Source organism: Calypte anna, chromosome Z (genome assembly GCF_003957555.1).
Source record: "Calypte anna isolate BGI_N300 chromosome Z, bCalAnn1_v1.p, whole genome shotgun sequence".
In the NCBI taxonomy this organism is placed as follows: Eukaryota; Metazoa; Chordata; class Aves; order Apodiformes; family Trochilidae; genus Calypte; species Calypte anna.
The window spans coordinates 66898082-66919322 of NC_044274.1; the positions used below are offsets into that span (position 1 = coordinate 66898082).

The 21241-nt window shown below is 40.5% G+C and overlaps 1 protein-coding gene across 1 annotated transcript in view; it reads left to right on the forward strand.

The window, feature by feature from the left end:
• Window positions 1-11397: 11397 nt before the first annotated feature.
• The window catches only part of RASGRF2 (Ras protein specific guanine nucleotide releasing factor 2), a 121974-nt gene continuing 112130 nt past the window's right edge, over window positions 11398-21241 (forward strand). The window contains exon 1 of the mRNA XM_030467765.1: window positions 11398-11682. Within this exon, the coding sequence (XP_030323625.1) occupies window positions 11398-11682 (285 nt within the window). The remainder of the gene's footprint in view (window positions 11683-21241) is intronic.

The window sequence follows — 21241 nt, forward strand, 5'->3', positions numbered from 1 at the left end:
CTTTTAGGACTTGAATTTGATGATGTGAATCTTTTCTGTCTCCTTACAGTACTACCTAAATGATAAAACTGTCTGCTGAACTCAGTTGCCTGTGTCACTCCCCTTCAAGAATTTGAAGCAGAGGAGTTGAGGGGAGAGCCATATGCTCTATTTCTTTCCTGATGAAATGTAGGCTCTCCTAGGACCAGGAGAGCACTGAAACCTGCATGCTTTCAGTCAGGACTAGCAGTTAGTCCCAGGCAGCATCCCTTTGCTATCATGTGCTCATCCTGCCAGCGCTGCAGCAGCCACGAATCCGCACCAAAGGGGCTCGGCACACGCCGATGGGAACAGACACAGCATCATCATCCAGACCTCTTGGCAAGGGCATGACAAGGTCTGCTTGGGGCTGCACATCCAGAGTATCTATGGCCAAGCAGCATAAGCCACGGCAGGGTCAGGCTTGCAGAAACTTGTGTGAGTTTGTAAGGTGCAGAGCCGGAGGAGGTGCCGCTGAAGATGCTTCAGTTGTAAGAGAGGGGTGGGAGAGCTGCTAAATGCAGCAAGTGCCTTTGCCAGCTGGGGTGCCTCTTCAGACACAGATGAAGAAACAGCACTGCCTCTCAGCCCAAGGATGACTACAGTCTGTTTTTTCTATGCAACCCTATAAAACAGACTGTAAAAAAAAAAAAAGAGGATCTTGTTTTCCGGGCCCTTTGAGTCTTCATAGTCTCTTAAAAAAAAAACCAAAACAACAAAGGTCTCAAAATAGAGTCGAATATGTTACTCAGATCATACACTTGTTTTGTGGACACATCTTGATTTATCTGGGGGAAGAGAGGAAGCAGTTGTAACTTCTTCTATCCATATGTGACTTGTTTGCTGCATTATGACACTACATCTCCACTGATATTTTTTTAAAAAACTGTTTGGATTTCAAGTATGTGATTGCCTTTATCACAAACTGTGTTAAGCCAAAACTTTCAATGCAATTGATTATAATGAAATGAATGTGTTTAGGGAATAAACTTTTGTTTTTAACGGAAATAGAGTCAAATTTCTGCTCATTTTTTCTAGATAGATGAGCGCTGCAGGAAATCTGTGCATAGGTGTATTTTTATTTGATTAATTAAGAAGGTTAGGTCAGAAAAATATGTTTTAGAGGTAGCAGAATAAACAGGCACATTGAGAATTTTTATCTTCCCTGAATATTTTCTTTAAGAAGAGTTTTGCTGTATCTGGGAAGAAAATAGCAGAGAGAATGACAGGAGTGACTATTACTAAGAAGTCTGAATGAAACCAGCACACTGTTATTTCATAATTTTGCTTTGTCCTTGTCTGCCAAACTCCTGTACTGTAAACTCCTGTAACTCCTTTTCTTGTCTATTCCTCAGCTATCCTAGTACTTCTAATTTTAACAACTATTCTGATGTATATATGTTAATAGACTTATATAACTGAAAGAGTACATCCCAGTAAGGCTGACAATGTACAGCTCACAGCTCAGCTCAAGCTAGAGCAGTATCTCAAGAAAGCACAGCATAAAATTTTGCAAAGAGAAATTAAATCAGAACTATTATTTTAATATTAATTCTATACATTTCGTCTATCTTTCATACCCTTTTTATGTAATAATTTTCACCATATATGATGCTTCTAATTTTAGGCAATTAGTATCTTTTAGCTGTTGTGGAAGAAGGGAATTTTGATAAAAAAAGATGGAGTGGCATAGAACTATAAAACCACTCTTTTCTGCACATGTATGTGACATATCCAAATGTGAGCCAATCTTTTCATCACAGTTATAAAGTATTCTGGCAACCATAGATGAACAAGCAATTGCAACATCATAAAATTAGTCCAACTGTGATGGTTGCCTAAAGCTCCTGCAAGCATGTAGGTAGGATTAATCATGTAGGATTCATTTCATTCCTGCCTACAGAGCTAGAAACAGGAAAATGCTGAGCAAATTTTATTTATTTATTTTTTAAATGCTATCTTCTGATCATTTAAGTACCATGACTGGTGCCATAGATGGGCTGGAAAAGGGGAAATGAGATGCTAAATTCACCAGCATGAGCCTGTTTGCACTTGTAGGATTCACCAGGGAAGCATTTCTCCTTTTTTTTTTTTCAAAAAAAAAACAACTTTACACCAGAGGAAGATAGCTGTAAATTGGGAGAGAATGTGACTTGACAGAGGTATCAGGCACTTTGACCTCCTCCATGATATTTCTCTTCCCCTTTCCATAGCTGTCTGTGATACCAAACTTCCTAGAAACAGGCAGGCTGCATTCACTCATTTACATTGCCTGCTGACCAGAGATACCAGAGAACAATTCAGAGACAAATGAGCAGTCATTTACTCCAGTGGAAATTCTATAACGTGTAGCAGGATTCGTCCTAATTACTGCCTTTTACTGAATATGAACCAGAAACCTGAGGGCATAAAGCTCTGTATCCCATTACTAATTTGATGAGCCATTCACTTACCTCACTTAGAGTATTTTAAAAGCTTTTCTGAAAAATAGGTTGGAAAACTTTCAGTACAGTGGCACAGACCCCACAGTCTATGCAGCCAAGCTGGCTGCCTTCTTTTGATGCTACCTGAGAAGCATATAAAAAACCTCTTATCAAAAGAATTTCAATACATCCTGTGTCTGCCAAATACACCAGTGTCCTGTACTATAGACCTTTCATTTTCCTTTCTTTCAGTTTCATTGCTTGTCAGCTTACATTAGATGAGTAGCACAGAAACACAAAGACATACCCTCTGGAAGAATAAAATGTGGTTTTATATCATGAACAAGTTCAATCATATATAGAAATTATATCAGTAAGTGGTAACAAGTGAAGTATCCAAAAATGCTACTTAAACCCAGTGGTCATAACATTTAAAAGATAAAGATATGCATAAATAACTAATAAAGATAATTACAATCCACATGAAGAAAGTGTACATCAAACTCACATACATATGAAAACCGTTCTGTCAAAAATGTCAGTAGCTGTTTCTCTGGGATACAAGTTAAAACTGTCTAAGAAGTCAGAAGACACCAGATGCCATGAAGAAGAACACAGGATGTATTTTACCTCCACAGGCCATCTCTAAGGCCAGTGACCTGGAAGAGAAGCAAGGTATCATGCAAGGAAGGTGTCACGAGCTCTTCAAACTGATACTAGTGGTGATTTTTCACAAAAAACCCACCACCACCACCAACAACAACAACAAAAAAACAAACAAAAAACCCCACAAAAAGTAAAAAAGACCCAACTTAAAATTAGGAAAATGCTTCTTGATTTTACACTTCCCCCATACTGCAGGATCACATTCCTACAGGATGTGTTAATTCCAGACCTTTGCTGCTCTTTCTGAAGAAGACTGGGGCATTGCCTAATAAGCCTCTTCCAAATATCTGACGAAATTACTGTTTAATAGCTATAACTGGTCTATATATCTACATATATGTCAGAAATTCATATTTAGTTCCTCAAAGCTATTATAAACCACAGCAAAAAATAAAAATAGCAATATAAATCAACAAGAGGAATATTTTCACATTACCTCTTTCTTTGGTAAAAAAAAAATGTCACTCAAACATGAAATAAGCTTACTTAAAATTTCTGAATGTTATACATCTAACTTCATGATCAAAATAAGAAAACAGGACTTCAAATTGCAATAAATACACCTTTTTACTTCCCTCAATACCACTAGTACTTAGCAAAAAGGCTGCGTAAATACTCAAAACAATACAGCTGACCCCCAAAAAATAAAATAACAGCCATACAAATGAGTGAACACAAATTTTATTTTTTAAATGATAATTTTTTTTTCACTTACATGCTTAATAGACATGCAAGAGGAACCAATGTGAAATAAATCATGACTTCTGCATTAAAAATGATTAGGTGTATTTTTATGGGCATTAAGGCCTCTACTCACTTTAGCATGGGACAGCACAATAAATGTTATTTTTGTGCTCTGTTTAAAAAAACCTATGCATTAATATGAAGTGCAATTAATATACTTCTACAGTGGAAAGCGTTCTACTATTTGTTTACATTTTTATGTGGTATTGAATATAATTGTAGTTGGATATTAGTTAGATTTTAAAAATTTTATTATTATCCCTTAGTTATTTTTCTCCTTTGTTCTTTTATTTTTTCTTGCTTTTCCTTTTCATCTCCTCCCCCCCCAAAAAAAAAAAAAAAAAAAAAGGGTATACTCCATAGCTCCCAAGCACCTTTGTGGTTTACCAGCTGAGAATCCAAACAACATAAATCTGGAACAGGAGGAATGTGCATTAGAAACAGCAGGTTGGAAATCACAGATACCTGCTACCTGTTTCCCACCTGAACAGAAATAAATCATCAAAACAAACAGCAACTGGATCTTAAGCTTAACTTCTTTCCTTGTGTTAAGCCAGATTCTTGTTTGGTGCCTTTTTGCCTGCATGTGTGGGGTGATAACTTTGGCTCAGACTGCTGTTTTCAGGGCTGCTATGCCTACAGCCTTTTAAGATAATTTTTTGTATGTGTGTGGTTACATACATTTTCTCCAGGTGTTTGTATAGTCCCAGCTGCATCTGAATGGATTCATTAAAATGATTTTTCAATGTATTGATTCTGTATTAAACATAAATGCAATGTTCTCATAAAAAGGCATAGTCTTAGAAGTCTCACCTGATCTTGATGTAATGGGGTACTCTGCAATGTTTGATTTCTATTAAGAGAACAGTGGATTCCATTTCCCATAAAACTGATTTTCAGGGTATATGGGTCTGCCTGCCTACAATGTAAGGTGCTGTACTTCTGGAAGCTGTTCAGCTGCACAGTACATTAAATGTCTCTCTCAAGGTGACGATGGGGAATGTTACTCCTAGTTTATCAAACCTATTTCTACTGAATTATGCACCTCTGTGGCAGATTATTTGCAGGCTTTATGCCAGATGGATAGAATTCTATCAGTATCGAGCCTTGTAAACATCACAAATTCTTCCCAGGGTTACTTACTTATTCCAGATGGCACACGCTTCTCTCTCTGTATCTTTCTTCCAATCTGTGGGGCTTATATTTTCCCAAGAAATGAGAATGCTTTTAATATTTTACATGTTTTTCCTATTTTTGTGCCAATGTGTTTGAGAGCATCTTGACAGAATAATCAAAAAGTAATTTGCATTTGTACTCTGTCCACACTGAGTAAGAGGAAGAGGAAATTTTATCCTACTACATCTATCTTCTTAATTCTAAAGTAATTTTCCTAGTTACCAAGGGCTTTCTGAAAGTTATAGTAATCATAGCCTAGTGTCTACTGAACCCCTTCTTCCAAGAGCTCACTCATCAGGCTGTCTCTCTTGACTCACATTTGGAGAACATTATGAAATCTGTGTTATGACATGCCAATGTCTTTGGAACATTTAAAGTACTAGTTTAAGCTGTCTCCCAAGAATGTTGAGACAGTTTCATGCTTTGGCTATTTGTGAGCTGTAGGACAGTGCTCTTCTTAAGGCTACCACACTAATCACAAGGTCTGTGAAATTGTCACTGCACAGATCTCAGAACAGGAAGAAAGAGCAATCAAACTTTAAAAATCAAGGCTCAGCCCTGACAATCATATTCCCCCTACGTGTGTATGTGCCTGAATATGAAAATCTTAGCCATGTGAAGAAAGTTTTAAAATATTATTTTCACTATGCTTTGCATCACAGATCTGATTCTTAGTTTATGTTTGTTGTATCTGAATTACATAAAATACTTCTGGAATTTTTAGTTAACTGAGAATGCCTTTAAACTGCTGGTCCACCAGCTGCACACTGGCTCTTCCATTCTAAGGCCCATCAGGGAAATTTGCTGCCTCCAGGGTAAAGGAACCAGCTGAAAAGAGGCTTAAGGAGAAAAGCTGTCTGCCTCTGCCTTTTCCTCCCCGTGTAATTTTCACACTCATTTGGACCATCAGTATTTACACATCTGAAATGCTGATTTCTTTTTCTGTGTCACCCTTGGTCTAACCCCTTCACTTCAGGGGCTGAAATGAACTGACTCTGCCCAGCTCTCCTCTTCCACTCCCAAATTACTGCCTAACAACCATCCTCAATCAATTGGTCTCATTTCAAAGTCTCATCCTTACCCCTGGGATCTCTGCAGGTGGTTTCCAACTTTTTTTTTGCCAAAAACTTGACTGCATAGGCACAAGTCTTGTGCTCAGTGGTTCCCAGCTTTGTCTTTTCTCCACAACTCTCTCTATCCTCAGCTCCCACTGCCACCCTCCTCTCTTCCTTGCTGTTAGGATCCTTGTGCTGCCTTCTCAATTCCCCAGATACTCTCAGCCCTCACTTACTAGCACTGCCTTCCTCTGCTCTTTATCTACTGTGCTCTCATTAACATTAGTCTGCCAAACAGGCTGAATTCTTCGATAACCCACTAGCTTTTTGCCTCCTAACTAAACAGTGCTATTTCTTCAATTTAATCGAGTTCCTTGATTCCAACTTTTGTCAGGCTTTTGTTTGTTATTTGTTTGGGGTTTTATTTTTGAGGTTTTTTTATTTCTCAGGTTTTTTTTATTTCTCAGGTTTGCTTGGTGGTGTTTTTTTGTTTGTTTGTTTTTTATTTTGTTTTTGTTTTGATTTTCTCCAGCCTGTGAGACAGCTTCTGCCATGCATTTTTTTTCCATTATTTCAATCATCCTTTCGTATTTTTCCATGCTCTCCCTGACCACATCAAAGAACTCCACTATGACCCCTACAGATATACCAAACCATTTCTTACAAGAATTCTTCTAAAACCTTCTTTTGCTGTTCTTCTGCCCAAATCTCAGCAACCAGCACACTAACTGTGTACAGAAGACACTGAATATCACACCAAGCAGTGCATTTACTAGTCCTTGTACTTCTTTTGACTGACCCTGGTGACCTAATCTTATGCTATACAAATTTGTTCCTGGCACAGATCCTTGTCTTGTGTTTATGCAGACATTAGCACGAAGAGACTTAGGGATTAAACCATGATGATAATATCTTCACCTGCATAACAGGTAAATGGTCTGCAGTTGCCTGCCTTCTGCTAAGGTCTCCCACTAAAAGAAAAGGTCTTTTTTCTGCCCTGTAATATGGCAGCAAAAATCCTTTCCTTAGAGTTTGCAAATGGTGTGAATCTGTGTTTGTGGATCTGTAAAAGTTGTGTGTGTTGTAATAAGGTGTCTCTGCCACACACGGAACTTCCATGCTCTTTTTGCTTAAATTGAGCCCAAATGCTCTGCCTTGGAGGGTTGTACAAGTGAACATCGGAAGTTCTACTCATGCTTTGCATGGAGTTGCTGTCAAATTATTCTCACTACCACTTTGTGGAAGACCTGGGAGGGATTGGCCTGGGATTCCTGAATCACAGAATCATAGAATTGGCTGGGTTGGAAGGGACCTCAGAGATCATCAAGTCCAACCCTTGATCCACTACCGCTGCAGTTCCCAGCCCATGGCACTGAGTGCCACATCCAGTCTCTTTTGAAATATCTCCAGGGATGGAGAATCCACTACTTCCCTGGGCAGCCCATTCCAATGTCTGATCACCCTCTCCGTAAAGAAATTCTTTCTAATGTCCAACCTAAACCTCCCCTGGCACAACTTGAGACCCTGCCCTCTTGTCTTGCTGAAGAAGGGAGGAAGAAGGGGATCTCATGAACAGTTGTTCCACTCACAAGATTGAGGGGTAGGTGTAGACATATCTCTCCCACAGAAAGGCTGAACCCAACGTTAGCTTCCAGTTGCTAAAAAATATGCAACCATAAGGAATAAATTGCTATGACCAGGTAAACACAGTCGTTTAAAATTGCTTAGCCAAGACAAACCCTCCAGTGTCTAGGTAAAATTGGACAAGTGAATCGTCTCGAATCATATCAAAAGCTAAATTAAGCAAGCACAAAATTGTCTGTAGTCATTTAAAAGGAGAATGATAAAAACTAAATGACATTTCCACACATATGAGAATATCCTGTTATTTTCAAAACTCAGGCCTTACTATACCAGTGATGTATCATATAATATAAAAATATTGTTGCTTTATCAGTTAACTATATTTTAGATGAATACTATAAATACGTATCAGATAGCCAAAACATCCTCTGCGCCTCAAAGAGTAAACCTTTATGTCAGCAAATGTGACAAATAACCATTCCAAATATATAACATAAATGCATGCAAGTTCAGACACAGGAACAATAGTGTAACACTTCTCCATTGCTTTAATCATTTTTTATTACCATTACATTAATAACACTTTTTTCCCAGGTGTTTTTCAGAACAGAGGCCTAAATTTTGCATATTTTCTGAAACAGGTTTTCCTGGCACCTGTCACTCAGAAGAGTTGCAGTTGTCCCCCAAGATCTCATGGTCACTTCTGGGTACCAGAATCAACAACTGCACTGTCATACCATGACATGTATTTTGTTATTTATGAAAGCTTTAAACAAAATATAATGAATTAATTCCCAATGGAAATTTCATGGTAAATGTAGGCTAAATGTACTAGATTTTCTCAGCTGTGTGAGAAACATAACATTCTCAGATATGTGACCACAACTTTCCACCATAGTTTTACAGAAAGCTCGTTGGAGCCTGTAATGACACAATACTTGAGAGTGTGGTTCTAGAAATTAATCCTCTGGGATGAGAATATATAAAAAGTAAGGGTTAAGGAAGATAGAAAAATAGTGTGCTCATCTTTATGTTCTTTTCTTGAGAGGCCTATGGAATAAATTATATCAGAAGATCCCTTTACATCAGTTCTCACATAAAGCTTGACCATGTTCATCCAAATCATTTTGGCCTATATTTTTTTTTAAACCACAAACAACCCCTTCTTTTTTCTTGGTAATTAAAAAATAAAGAAAACATCTTTACTTATATGTCTTTAGATGTATTAGATAGCATATAGGTACATATATACATGCAGTAGGTATTTAAAACAATATAAATATAAAACAGTTGTGCTGTGATGATAATAATCAAATAGTAAAGAAAATATGATTGAGAGAACTAAATCATACACTGAACAATAAATCACAGAAATTCATGACAAACTGGTGGTAACACTGTCAGTGTTCACTGTAGTGAACAGGAACACTAGATGCCCTGTAATTCCTGTGAATTGCTGTGCCATGACATACTCAACATTTTCAGCTTAGGACAAAGGCCTAAGAGAAAATTATGAAGTAAAAGGAAACCTTATCTTCATTTTGAGGTTAAGATTTAACTCCTGTAATTTTTTTTAGTGTATGTCTCAGGTGTTCTGAAAGACTAGATGGTGCATAAATAAGTTCTGTTTTATTAAAAATCTTTATTAATGTAAAAATTACATAACTCATGGCAAAAACTTGCAACCTGACCTTGGCAAAGATGGGTTCTGATTACAGCATTTAGTCATGATATACAACGTGTTTCTTTTGGAAACCACTAGTTATTCACTTGAAGTATTTGAAAACTCTCAAGTTGCAGTCTGCTTCTTTTTCTGGGTTTTACTGCCTTGCCACGAGATTACATCCAGAAGTACAGTGTCCCATGAAATTTCACACGTGGAATTAATTCTGACTTGGAATCAGTCCTAGCTGAATGAAACTTTATTAAAGATGCAAGTAAGTACCCTGTCATTGAGATGCATGGATATGAATGCAAATACATACATGCAAATCATCCAAATGACCCTCAGTCCCCCTCCCAAACTTGGACTTCCCTGGATATTACATGTTAAGCTCAAACTGCTTGATATGGAGCCAGTCCCAGCAGGATTTGCACATCTGTTTGCTTCTAATCCAAAGTCCTGTGTTCACTGAATGAGAGCCTTAAAACTCCACACGGGTCCAGCTCCTATAAATAACATTCAGAGTTGTAATTGCTGCCAGAGATCACACAGGGAATGTTTTCTATCTGGTTCTGTGCATTATACAGCATACCAAGTATTGTAACTTTCACATTTTTGCTTGGACAGTCAGGAAGAGAATAATTTTTCTTCCTTATTCATAAGACTCTGTAAAGCAAAAGAGACAGAGCTACACATGCAAAATACATTTTCAAATGAATTTCAAATGCCTTTCATGAAAGAACGTGAAAAAAATTGGGAAATTAAAGGCACGGAGTCCTCTAGGTGGAAGAGATTTCCATATTGCTTATGCTTTATATAAAAACATGATTGATATCAGCTCCTTTGGCAGAGCTTATTTTTTATAATTAACGTCATCCCCTGCCTCATTTCACTGTCCTGATTGCAGAAACAAATCCTTGCCTGCTGCTCGCCTTACTAAACTCGGTGTGAAAATAAACCTTAGGAACTCCTCTCCACACGCACCTCCCGGATTTGCTTTTCGAGAGGTGATGAGCCACTGTCTCCTCCCAGCTGTCCCCGCACACGCATCCCCCCGCACCCTCGGGAGCTGCAGGCTGTCCCCACCTCGATGCAGCTTCAGCGGCGGCATCAGCAGCCAGGTGGGATCCCTGCGTTGGTTCTGACACACGGCAGGCTCCCTGCGGTCTCTGCCGGGTTATTTGCTCGCAACACGGATGCTCAGGAAGGTGCGGGCACGTAGTTCCCCGGGGTGAGACCTCATGCAAGGCTCGCCTCCCCCTCCTTGCCTCTCACTTGGGTTTCACTTCTTGCATTGCTTTCACATGCCAGGCAGCACGCAGACGAAGTTGCCGACTCCCGCGGCCGCGTTCGCCCACCCCTGACGCTTCCCAAGCTTTTCACTCCAAAGAGGCGAAAACTATCGGGAAGCCAAACGCAACCCCCGAACCACCCAGCCCCTCCCGCCCCGTCCCGTCCAGCCCGAGCGCACGGGCTGCCCTCAGGAGCCCCATCCGACCCTCCCTCCTTCCCCATCCCCCCCACCCCTCATCCCCATCCCCATCCATCTCCATAGCCGCGCCCGTGCGGTGCCTCCCGTGTCGTCCCCCCCCTCCTTACTACCCCCGCCGTGGGTCGGGAGGCGGCTCCGCCGCCGGGCGGAGGGAGGGACCAGGGAGTTGCGGCGGCGACTTTGCTGTTTAAATCGCCTCTCCAAAGCGGATTACAGCTGATCCCTCCACGGCACGTCACGTCGGAGTTGCCCGGGGGGCAGTTCGCCGCCAGCGCCCCCTCTCCTCCCGCGGCGCGTTGGAGAGGCGAGGGCCGGGCAGAGAGAAAAGAGGAGGAGGAGGAGGAGGGAGAGGGAGAGGGAGAGGGAGGCGGGAGAGAAGGGGGCTATTTGGAGGTGGGGGGAATGCCGCGGCGGGTTTAGCAGCATCAGCCTCCCCCGGGGGGCGGGCAGAGGGGGGGGGGCGGGGGCCGCCCGTCGGTGCGGGGAAGCAATAAAGGGCCCGCGGAGGCTACGCTGAGCCCGGCGGGCTGCCGGCTGCCGGCCACCGGCCCCCCGGGCCACCAGCCCCCGGCCACCATGCAGAAGAGCGTGCGGTACAACGAGGGGCACGCCCTGTACCTGGCGCTGCTGGCCCGCAAGGAAGGCACCAAGCGGGGCTACCTGAGCAAGAAGACGGCGGAGACCAACCGCTGGCATGAGAAGTGGTTCGCCCTCTACCAAAACGTGCTCTTCTACTTCGAGGGCGAGCAGAGCGCCCGCCCTGCCGGCATGTACATGCTGGAGGGTTGCAACTGCGAGAGAGTGCCTGCTCCCAAGGTTTGCGCCTCCAGCAGCTCCAAGGATGCTGCGCTGGACAAGCAGGTACCCACCGGGGGTAGCGGGAAGGGGGGCAAGGGGCAATGGCCTCGTGGGAACAGTCGGAGTCCCCCCGCCGTCGGGGCGCCCGGGCCGCCTCTCCCCTGGGGGGAGAACAGTGACCGCCCGCGGTCCCCAAGTCCCTGCCCTGGCGGGGAGGTCAGTGCCTCTCCTGGAGCTCTCGAAGAAGAACTCAGAAAATGTCAATGCCAGCGGCTTTCCCATCCCGTCGGATGGCTCATCCTTCATCCTTGACTCCTATTTGTTCCCCAGTGTCTGCATGCCCTGGGCGTAACATCTCACAAACTAGTTAGGTCACCTGACGCTGACCGTTCTGTGATACATTTCCAATCAGAGCCATCAGGGGGTCTGAGTACCATAAAAGCATAAAGGAGCCAACTCACTGAGGCCGCCCCTGGGCACCTGTGAGGCTGCTGCCTCTCTCAGAAGCGCTCTGAGGGGTACCAGTCTCTCGACTCCCCCGCGGGAACCCCACCGACAGCCGGGCTGGTGTCTGGAAGGTGAGAGTGAGTGTGTCTCCTGATTTACAGCCTGTGCCATTCAGCAGAAGTTTTTAGCCCAGCAGGTATTGTAAAGCTGATGGTGCTGGAGGTAGAAACAGTGGCAGAGTGCTCGGGGGAGATCTGGAGTGGCTTTCTTTCCTGGGGTGAGGAACGCTGGAGGCTTTGGTGGGATGCGTTCCCATCAGGGGCGATGGTTCATAGGGTGTGAATTGCTGAATTCCCCCTCCAGGAAGATGAGCAGTTTGACATGTCTGTGTCCAATGAGCGGATGGTTAAATACTCACAGAGTATTGCATAACTGTGAGGAGGACACAGTAGCTGTTCAGTGTAGATAGAGATCAGGTACCTTAACCCCACACCTCCCTTTGCCTCATGTAAATTCTTGATCTTGTTTGCTGGCTGGTGGAGATTGGTTTGAATCTGTCTCTGGTGTGTCCTTGTGCCTTCCTCCCTGAACAGCAGAAACCAAACAGGTGTCCCAACTGGTTTGGGAGAGTTTGGGTAACCATAAGGAGGGTGGTTTTGAACTGCTGGCAGGTTTTTCCTGCTGACTGCAAGAAAGGGAGATGGACCTAAATCAGGTCCTGAAAACCAGCACCTCCACTTGCTGTGTGAGCCTGAGAACTTTGTGAGGAACCCTCAGAACCTTGTCTTAAGTTCGTGCTTCTTTGCCTATTTAGAGCAAGTACTCGTGTGCTTAAAGGAGCCTTTTTGAGATGGTACCTCAGATAAGGAAGTGAACTCTGGGAAGTTGGGATGGTTGTAGTTTTGTCATATTTGTCACGTTCTTGCCTGTTGCTTTGAGTCATGGTTTTGTGTGCATCAGTAAATGAAATACTGGAGGATTCCTTAGATTAAATTAAACACGAACATTTCTCTTTCTGCTTTAGATTGGCTTAGTGCATTTGTTTCTTGGCAGTGTTGTTAAATTGTGGCTTGACGAAGAGAACTGTGTGAAAACAATGCCTTTCCGTATCTGTTCCCTGGGTATCTTGTGCTTTTATAGTGATGAGTGTCTGGGTTGTTTGTAAGTACATGTAGTGTTGCAGAGACAAAGTAATTACAGGGAATGTAGCTGAATTTTGCGTTTCTTTAAACATCGACTATGTTCATGTTTGTAACAATAGTAGACTGCTATAAAAGAGGCAAAACCCTTAAAGGTTTTTTTTTCTTTTTGTGGGATCCTAGTCTGAATTTTTGAGGAAGATCATCCAAAGATATCTTCATTCCATCCCCTTTTCATATGATGTAAAATAAAGCTTTTGAGTATGAGTTTTTTCAGATGTTTACTCATTAAAATACACCCTTGTTTGTATACTCATATAGACACAAAGAATTTCTAAGGTGTACAGGAAATTCCTTCAGCAACTGAACCTGATCAATCACAAGATAAAAGGGAAATATTTGAAAACCAATCAGTCCCTTTTATTAATAAAATGTGCTCATATTGTTATAGGTGTAAAGTAATAAACTGTGAACCTTCAGTTTATTAACAGAGGAAGAGAAAGTTATTTTAATCAGATGATAATGAAAACTCAGTGCTGTACATCTTAACTACTGTCAGTGTAAAAATAATGCCTAGATTTAATTTGCTTTGATTTACACAGTGTGTTAATGATTGAGGGAAAAAAAAAAAGCTTTGTGCCAGTTTCTGAAGAACCAAATCTCTCTTATCCAAGAGAGAGAAGAAAAAAATAATCTCTTTTAGTTTGGGTTTTATTTACTTAGGTAATTTAGACATTTGGGTGATATGTGCTATAGAATTACAGAAATGAGTGAGACAGGAAGAATTAATCAGGAGAGGTTCATCAGCATCCTTTGAGTGGGTATTTGAAAAAGCAGTGCATTTTCTTTAAGTTACATAATTGAAGATCATGGAACAGACATGCAGAACAAATAGTTTTTGTTTTCCTTAGTTTGCAGATTCTTGTAATTTTAGTTATGAGCAGTTTAAGTATTGCTTGTCATGTCATATGCCAGGTAAGAACTGTGCTGAGAAGTAAGAGTTCAGTGGGGAGGGTGTCAGAGCAGTACTTGCCTATACAAGAGACTGTTTCAGTCAACAAATGTCTGTAGGTTTGGGCAAATATCTCCCTGCAAGTCCACCAGCTGAATGATTTCACATTTAAGCTCTCTTGGTACTGCTGTGCCCTTCCAGCAGTCCATCATGAGGAGATATTAAAGCATGTCAGGACCCATAGCACTGTTTTCCAGAAGATGCCAAATGTTTTCCTAAGATTTGCTGTAATACTGAAGTATTAAGAGCTTGGGAAAAAAAATTGCAATGACAAAATGGACTTTTTTTTCTTTTTTTCCATTAACATACTAGTGTATTTTTTCCCCTTCAGAATGTTGTTGGCTACAGAATAAATTCTTTTAAAAGTACAGTACCTTTCTTAGTATTAACAAACTGAAAAATACACGAATCAGTTGATATTCTGGGAATATGGGATCAAGTTGAGTATATTTCAGATACTGAATGATTTGTAGGGTGAGTTTTTATTTTTCAAAAAAAGCGTTTTGATCTCCCTCAGATTTTAGAGGAGTTTCTGTAAATGCCACATAGGTATTGCTACCCACTCTGATTTCACATTTCAGAGAAAAAAGATCTATTGAAAGAACAATGATGTGGAAGAAGCTGAGTTTCAAAACAGCAAATTAAGGTATGAAAATATTACATGTGAAAAGCTTTGATTCTGATACCAGTTAGATTGACTCTCCCTGCAGAAACTGTAGTCTGAAAACAAGTGCAGCTCCCAACAAGTCCTGCACTGTGACAACGACAGACTTGATGAGAATGAGTTTCAGCTTTTGTTTCAAAAACCATGGAAAGAGAATGGCTTTGTCACCATGACTGGCCAGTCTCTTTCAAAAGTAAAGTAAAATGCCTGAAAAATATGCTTTCTGCAGTGTTTCATAGGAGACTGGAACTTTTTTATCCAGCAAATTCACAGGTTTTCTTTTTGTTTGTTTGTTTGTTTGTTTGTTAGTTTGTTTTGGTTTTTTTTAGGACTATTGGAATTAAGAGAATAGAGGAATGTAAATATTATTATTATTATTATTATTGTCTGCATAGGGAGGAGGCTTATATGTTTGGTTTCTTTCATAACTGTGAATTGAATACATGGAAATGTTCTGATATGGTTATTAATAACTGTCTTAGTGTCTTTAAGCTTGTAAATGCTACATGATTTGATAAGAGACTATTCTTTGTATCTTGCCTACAATAATCTTCCTCCCACCTAGCAAAATTAAATGCAGTAGTAAGTTGATGTCCCCACAGATTAGCAGAATCCAATTATTTGAATTTTTCTGCTTGCTGTAGCACTGTATTTAGTTTTAAAAGGACATAGTGATTTCACAGTGTTCAAACCCTCTCTATTTTACATACATTCCTTGAAGCAATAGGGCAGACATACGCCACCATCAGCTTTTGCTATACCTTTCTGCTGTGCAGTGTGTATATAAAACCCATCAGTGGTGTGTAAGCATTTTTTCTCTGAAGTTGTAAAGAATTAAAAGTTAAACTCTTAGTTTTGTAAGGAGCAAGAAAAGCCCCATGTTGTTCAGCATCCTCTTATACAAATTAGATGGCTGAAAAGTGGTTTAACTTTCTGGAAAGACAGCTTGCACCTTCAGGTATACTGTTGTCCTTTAATCTCACTGCTGAAACTCCCTGGGATGTCCCAGTGCAGAGGCCTTCCAGAGATGCTCATGTTTTAGAAATTTCCCACAGCATTTAAAAAATAATAATTGAACTTGTCTTCCTGGTATTCTGAGAATAAAAAAAAAAAAAAATTAAAAAAAAAAAAGTGGTTTGGTTTTTTTTCCTTTATGTTTTTGGATGAACTACCTTCAACAGAAGGTGCTAATTAAAAGATGGCCAGTGGAAAAGTTTTAAGATACTAGTGCTGCTAAGATGGGTGTTTTTGTAAAACCTACTGGTGAGGGAGTCTCTAAATGGTTCTTGCATGAAGACAGCTTCAAAGTAACTAGTTCTTGTTTACTTTCCTGGATACAGACTCTGCTTCTGCTGTCATTTGGTCACTACCATCAGATGGTATAGTTTGTGAGCACATTATGCAAAGGCATTGGTTCAAGATGTTTTGATGTGCATTTAAGGAGTAACTGAAAAAACAAGTATTGTGCTTAGGAAAAGCTGCCTTGAAGTGGTTGCCTCAGGCTCCTTATGCAGAATGGTGAAAGTGAATTTACAGTGTGCTTTCTGGACCAAGGCAACAGGCAGTTAATAAATAGAAAAGTATAGCCCTTGTGATCTCTTCAGGGACTGAACTTTTGTAATTGGTGTTTTGTGTTTACCTGCTTGTTTAGCAATGAGCACTTTATGGGCATATAGAGAAAAACAGGAAATCTGGTTGCTGTGTTTATTGCTGTTTTGCCAAAATGCACACACTTCATTCTGATTCTTGGAAATGTAGATTTCTGGTGTGGTGTTAGGAAGCAGGCAGCTTGTAACTTAGTGGGAAATGTACCCAGCTGAGAAGTGAGCTACAGGTAGAACTAATTTATTTTTGACGTGCCTTCCTCTCGGGTATTGGTGCCACTGAACAATTTAACATTAAACCTTTGGCTACCTTAATCCATGACAAGTGACTCTGGTCAGGAACTGGAGATTGATCTGTTGTTTTCCATTCCTGAGTGTCTGTCATGCTTGAGGACAAAAGACAACAAAAGACACTGCCTGGATATCTTGGACTGAAAAGTAATTAAAAGAAGATTGGGACAGATGGTAATAAAACCAGATTTTGGTGGGACAACACATTATTGAAGAGAACCCACACAGTGAAGTCTCTTCACATTTCTCTGCTAACTATTGTAAGATCCTTAAATATTACCGTATGCTTTAACAGAAGTGCATTCTCCTTAATTAAGTTATTGGAAAAATAATTAGATCCCAAGGCAAATGACATTTGGCAAAGGCTTATTTGTGGAGTTGCTGGGAAATCCTTTTAGCTAACAGGTGAAATGTCAGCAAGTGAAAGACTGGCAGCAGGTTAGAACTAGATTAGAAATCCATCTGAAAGCTTAAAAACCAAAAATGTCACACCAACTCTTCACACGTAAGAATATTGTGCTCCACCTTCTCAGCTTCAAACATCACACACAGGCTGTGCAAAATGATCTGAACCCACATGCAGCAGTGTAGGTCACAACTGATGTGCATATGCAAATTGCATTTAAAATACAGTATTATGACAGTTTGAAACTTATTTCATTCTTTCACCAGTCTTATAGTCAATACTACTACTTTTTTCTTCCATTTTGTCTCCTTTATTGACGGAGTTGCATTGATTTTGCTTGATATGGTTAGTTCCTCAAATGGAAGACAACATTTCTAGACAATTAAAAAACTCTGAGCATAAAAAACGCAAGTTAGTCTGGAATTTACTTTATAATTATACACGATTTGTCTTAATTTGCCTTTATTTAAATTTTAAAGTAGATTCTTTTTTTTGTTTGTTTTCATCATCGTCTGACCATCAGTAAGGTGCATACCCTCTTCTCTGGTCACATTTTAATTTCTCACTTTGTAGCTGATTAGAAGATCCAGGCAGATCTTCTGTTTCTGTAGTAATCTGGCAACATTATCAGTCTTTATATAGTCATATATCATGCATTGCAAAGTCATAATTAGTAGTACAGCAGCATTTTTTTTTTTTTATCTACTTACTGAGGATTTTCCATCTTTAGAATCTGTGTGTACAATAAAAGCTCACATCATGGTTGCTCAGTTTAGCCACATATAATTACCAGTCTTGTTTTTCCACTTGCAATGCTTCTGCATTACTGAGGGGTTTGTGCAAGGAGGGAAGGGATGGTGCATGTTTAGGTGCATCCTGTTGTGATTCCTGGCAAGCACACCCATGCTGCACCTTGAGGAACAACAGCCCAGCCCTGTGGGTAGTGCCTCATGCATATGCAGGGAGCTGATTGCTACAGACCAGATGAACACCAGAAATAATCCCTTCAGTTAATCAATAACATAGACCTCATGCAACTGCTGAATATGGTGAGGTCTGAAAATATCAATCCACCACTTTTGGTCATTGTCAGCCAGCAGAATTTGCTGCTAGCAGTAGCAGACTTCTCCAGATCTGGTACTTCAGACCAAGTTTGGCCTCACAGAATGTGATGCAACACAAACTCATTTTTCAGTGTGAATGCTCTAAGCATGCTCATTGTGTGCTTCCTGAGATGTGATGGACTGGCCAAATTTAGGTACTCTTTCATACATTTGCTGCAGGCAGGGGTGTGAATATATGTTTTTCTGCATTGAAAACATTATTGATGCTTGCTTGTTGCTTGATCACTCACAGCAGTTCAGAAAGCCAATGTCACCTGCTTGTTCATAGACTTCAAGGAAAGTCAGATGCCACTTAATACCTCTTTTCAGTTTTTTCTCTCTACTAACCATTACTGATGCTGAAGATTGATTCAGGGACAGTTTTTTTAACACTGTGCTTCTGCACTAGGTGTCTAGGAACATGTGCTTACAATCTAGCTTCCAATATATATATCTATTGTTTTAAACTTATGAATCCCATAAGGTTTTCTGTTTGAGGCACACAGTCAGGATATAGAGAAGCAGAGGCTTCCACAGTTTAATCCAGCTATTTTAATCTATTGCATTTTCCATGAGTTCAGAACTGAGTTTTATTAGGAAATGTTTATGAACTCCTAGATCTGAACTGAACTGTATTGTTATGAACAACTTTACTTCTCCTGTTTTACAGTGGAAGCTTTTTATTGTGGCAGCTCTAAGCAGTTCCACTTCTTCTTTTGAAAACACAGATAGTGTTTTTAGAGTTAAATGCTGTAGCTATCAGAAAGAATCTATGGTTGTATTCTGTCTCCCTCCTGAAGTTTTCTCTTTTCTTCTCGTGGCACTGTGGAACGGTGACTTTTGTCCATTTTTTTGTCTATTGAGTTTTTGTCTGTGGTATAATGGCTGAGTAATGTGAATTATTTGTTGCTTTTACCTTGTGTAGTTCAAGTTCCTAAATTACTGCAAGATTTCCTTTGCACTACAGTGCTTCCTTTACAATCTTTTGAATTTGGCAAGATCATTATATTACCTTTTTTAAAATATTGTGCCTCTATTTAGCCTTCTGTGGATAAATTTTAAACTCTGTAAGTATCTGTATATTTGCAGCAATGGAATGTGGGGTAGTGTGCTACTCATGCAACTTTAGATGCCCCACACAAGCACATCCTCTGGCAGAGTCAGTGCAGTCTAGAGAACTCATCACCCTGCCCTAAATGGCCAATACTTGTTAAATTAAAAAGAACTTGGACATCTGGCTCACCTGTGTCCTGGGCACCTCAGATAATGTGTTCCGGTGCTTTCATGGGGGATATGTAATATTTTTTAACCTGCCCAGCCATGGGATTTTGATGCTTGTGACTCTAGACACAGTTATAAAATCTCCCGTGCTGGTTCCTAAAATTTACGATGTTATTGTTGGTTTGAGTTTGGTGTTTTAATTGTATACTGGATCCTCACATATTTTTAGGAAGTTTAGGATGATTGCTGTTGGTTCTTTTTCTTTCTGTTTTCAGTTCACTTTCTCTCCTTTACACAAGCTGTTTCTCCTGTTTCAGCAAATGCCAAAGATTTTATACTGTGGAGATTTCTGTCAGAGCTCTTGAGCTTTGACAGAGTCCCTCTGATGGCCCCTGGAAGGAGATCAGGAATTCAGTTTTAACCCTATGCATTCAGGGATTCTCAAGTATGACAAGAAAATTGCAGCTTTCTTTTCCACTAGTCATAGTCCCTTCCATTTGGCATTCACAGAACAATTCTAGAGAAAAATGAAAAATGTGTTTTCTAATAAACCTGTTGGGGAGAATGTAAAATTTATAGGCCACCTGCAAAACTGTCTTAAGAGAAAGATGAAGAAAAAACGGCAGAAGTGTGAAAGGGTTCCACATTGATATCTGTTCAATATCATCACTTGTGATGCAGATATTTGTGCGTTCAAAAGAAGAGCAGTACTGAATGGCACTGAGGTGATAATACTGCTTCTGCATTTCAGAGATAGCCTTGCATGTGTAATTTAAGAAGTGTAATTGTTGGTTTTGTGACTGTGGGTTCTTTTGGTCATAGCTTTCTGCCCTTAGGAGGGGTGAAGGGAACAGCAGGTATACTGGGGGACAGTGACAGGGGGAAAATACAGATGAATTGGTGCTTCCAGACCTGCAGAATCCAGGATTCTCCATGTTTTTGTGACAGCAGAGGTGAGGTGTGATACCTTCTGCCTTTTCCTTCTAGTGGCTATCGCACAGTGGGATGCTAGCCCAGCTACTGCTGTCATGATGCCAGCTCAATGTTGGACCCAAGTGTTCCTCACAAGTAATAGTGTGTGTTTGTGAATGTTCTCTGCATCCTTTGCTTTTCTGTGGAGCCCAAGGAGTTGTGTGCATGCACAGGGTGTATGAGCAGGCTGTAGGGATGCAGGATGGAGTGCCCAGCAGTCAGGACAAAGCTGTGACTCCTTGAACAGCTTAGCAGTCACTTTCTTCTATGTTACGATGAGCTCTGCAGTTTCAGGAGGTCTTCTTTCATTGAACATCTTTCTCATAATGTATCAAAGAGAAGAATTGCAATTAATGTCCTGAAGGAGGTAATTTTCTGCAGGGCTTTTCTGTTTGTCCCTCCTCCTCCTCTGAGCATTTTCAGGTACATGGGGTATGAGGCTGCAGGAATGGAAAAATTATTTCATGGTAAAATCAGACCACCACCTCTGGGGACTACATTCTGTCTTTTTGGCTATGATCTCTGTGAAAAATTGCATAAATCACACACATGAGGTGTTTTATGGTAATTAATAATTTCTTTTTTTTTGGGACCCCTCTTGGTATGAGAGAGCAGCACACAGGTAGAAAGCAGTGAATCTGTGAAAGCAGTAGTTGAAACAAGTAGAAGTGCCACTGAAACACTAAAGCTGATAATTTTTCAGATCAGTCATCCAAACTGAGTTGCATCTGAAACTGCTAATTTTTAAGGTGACTGTATTCCT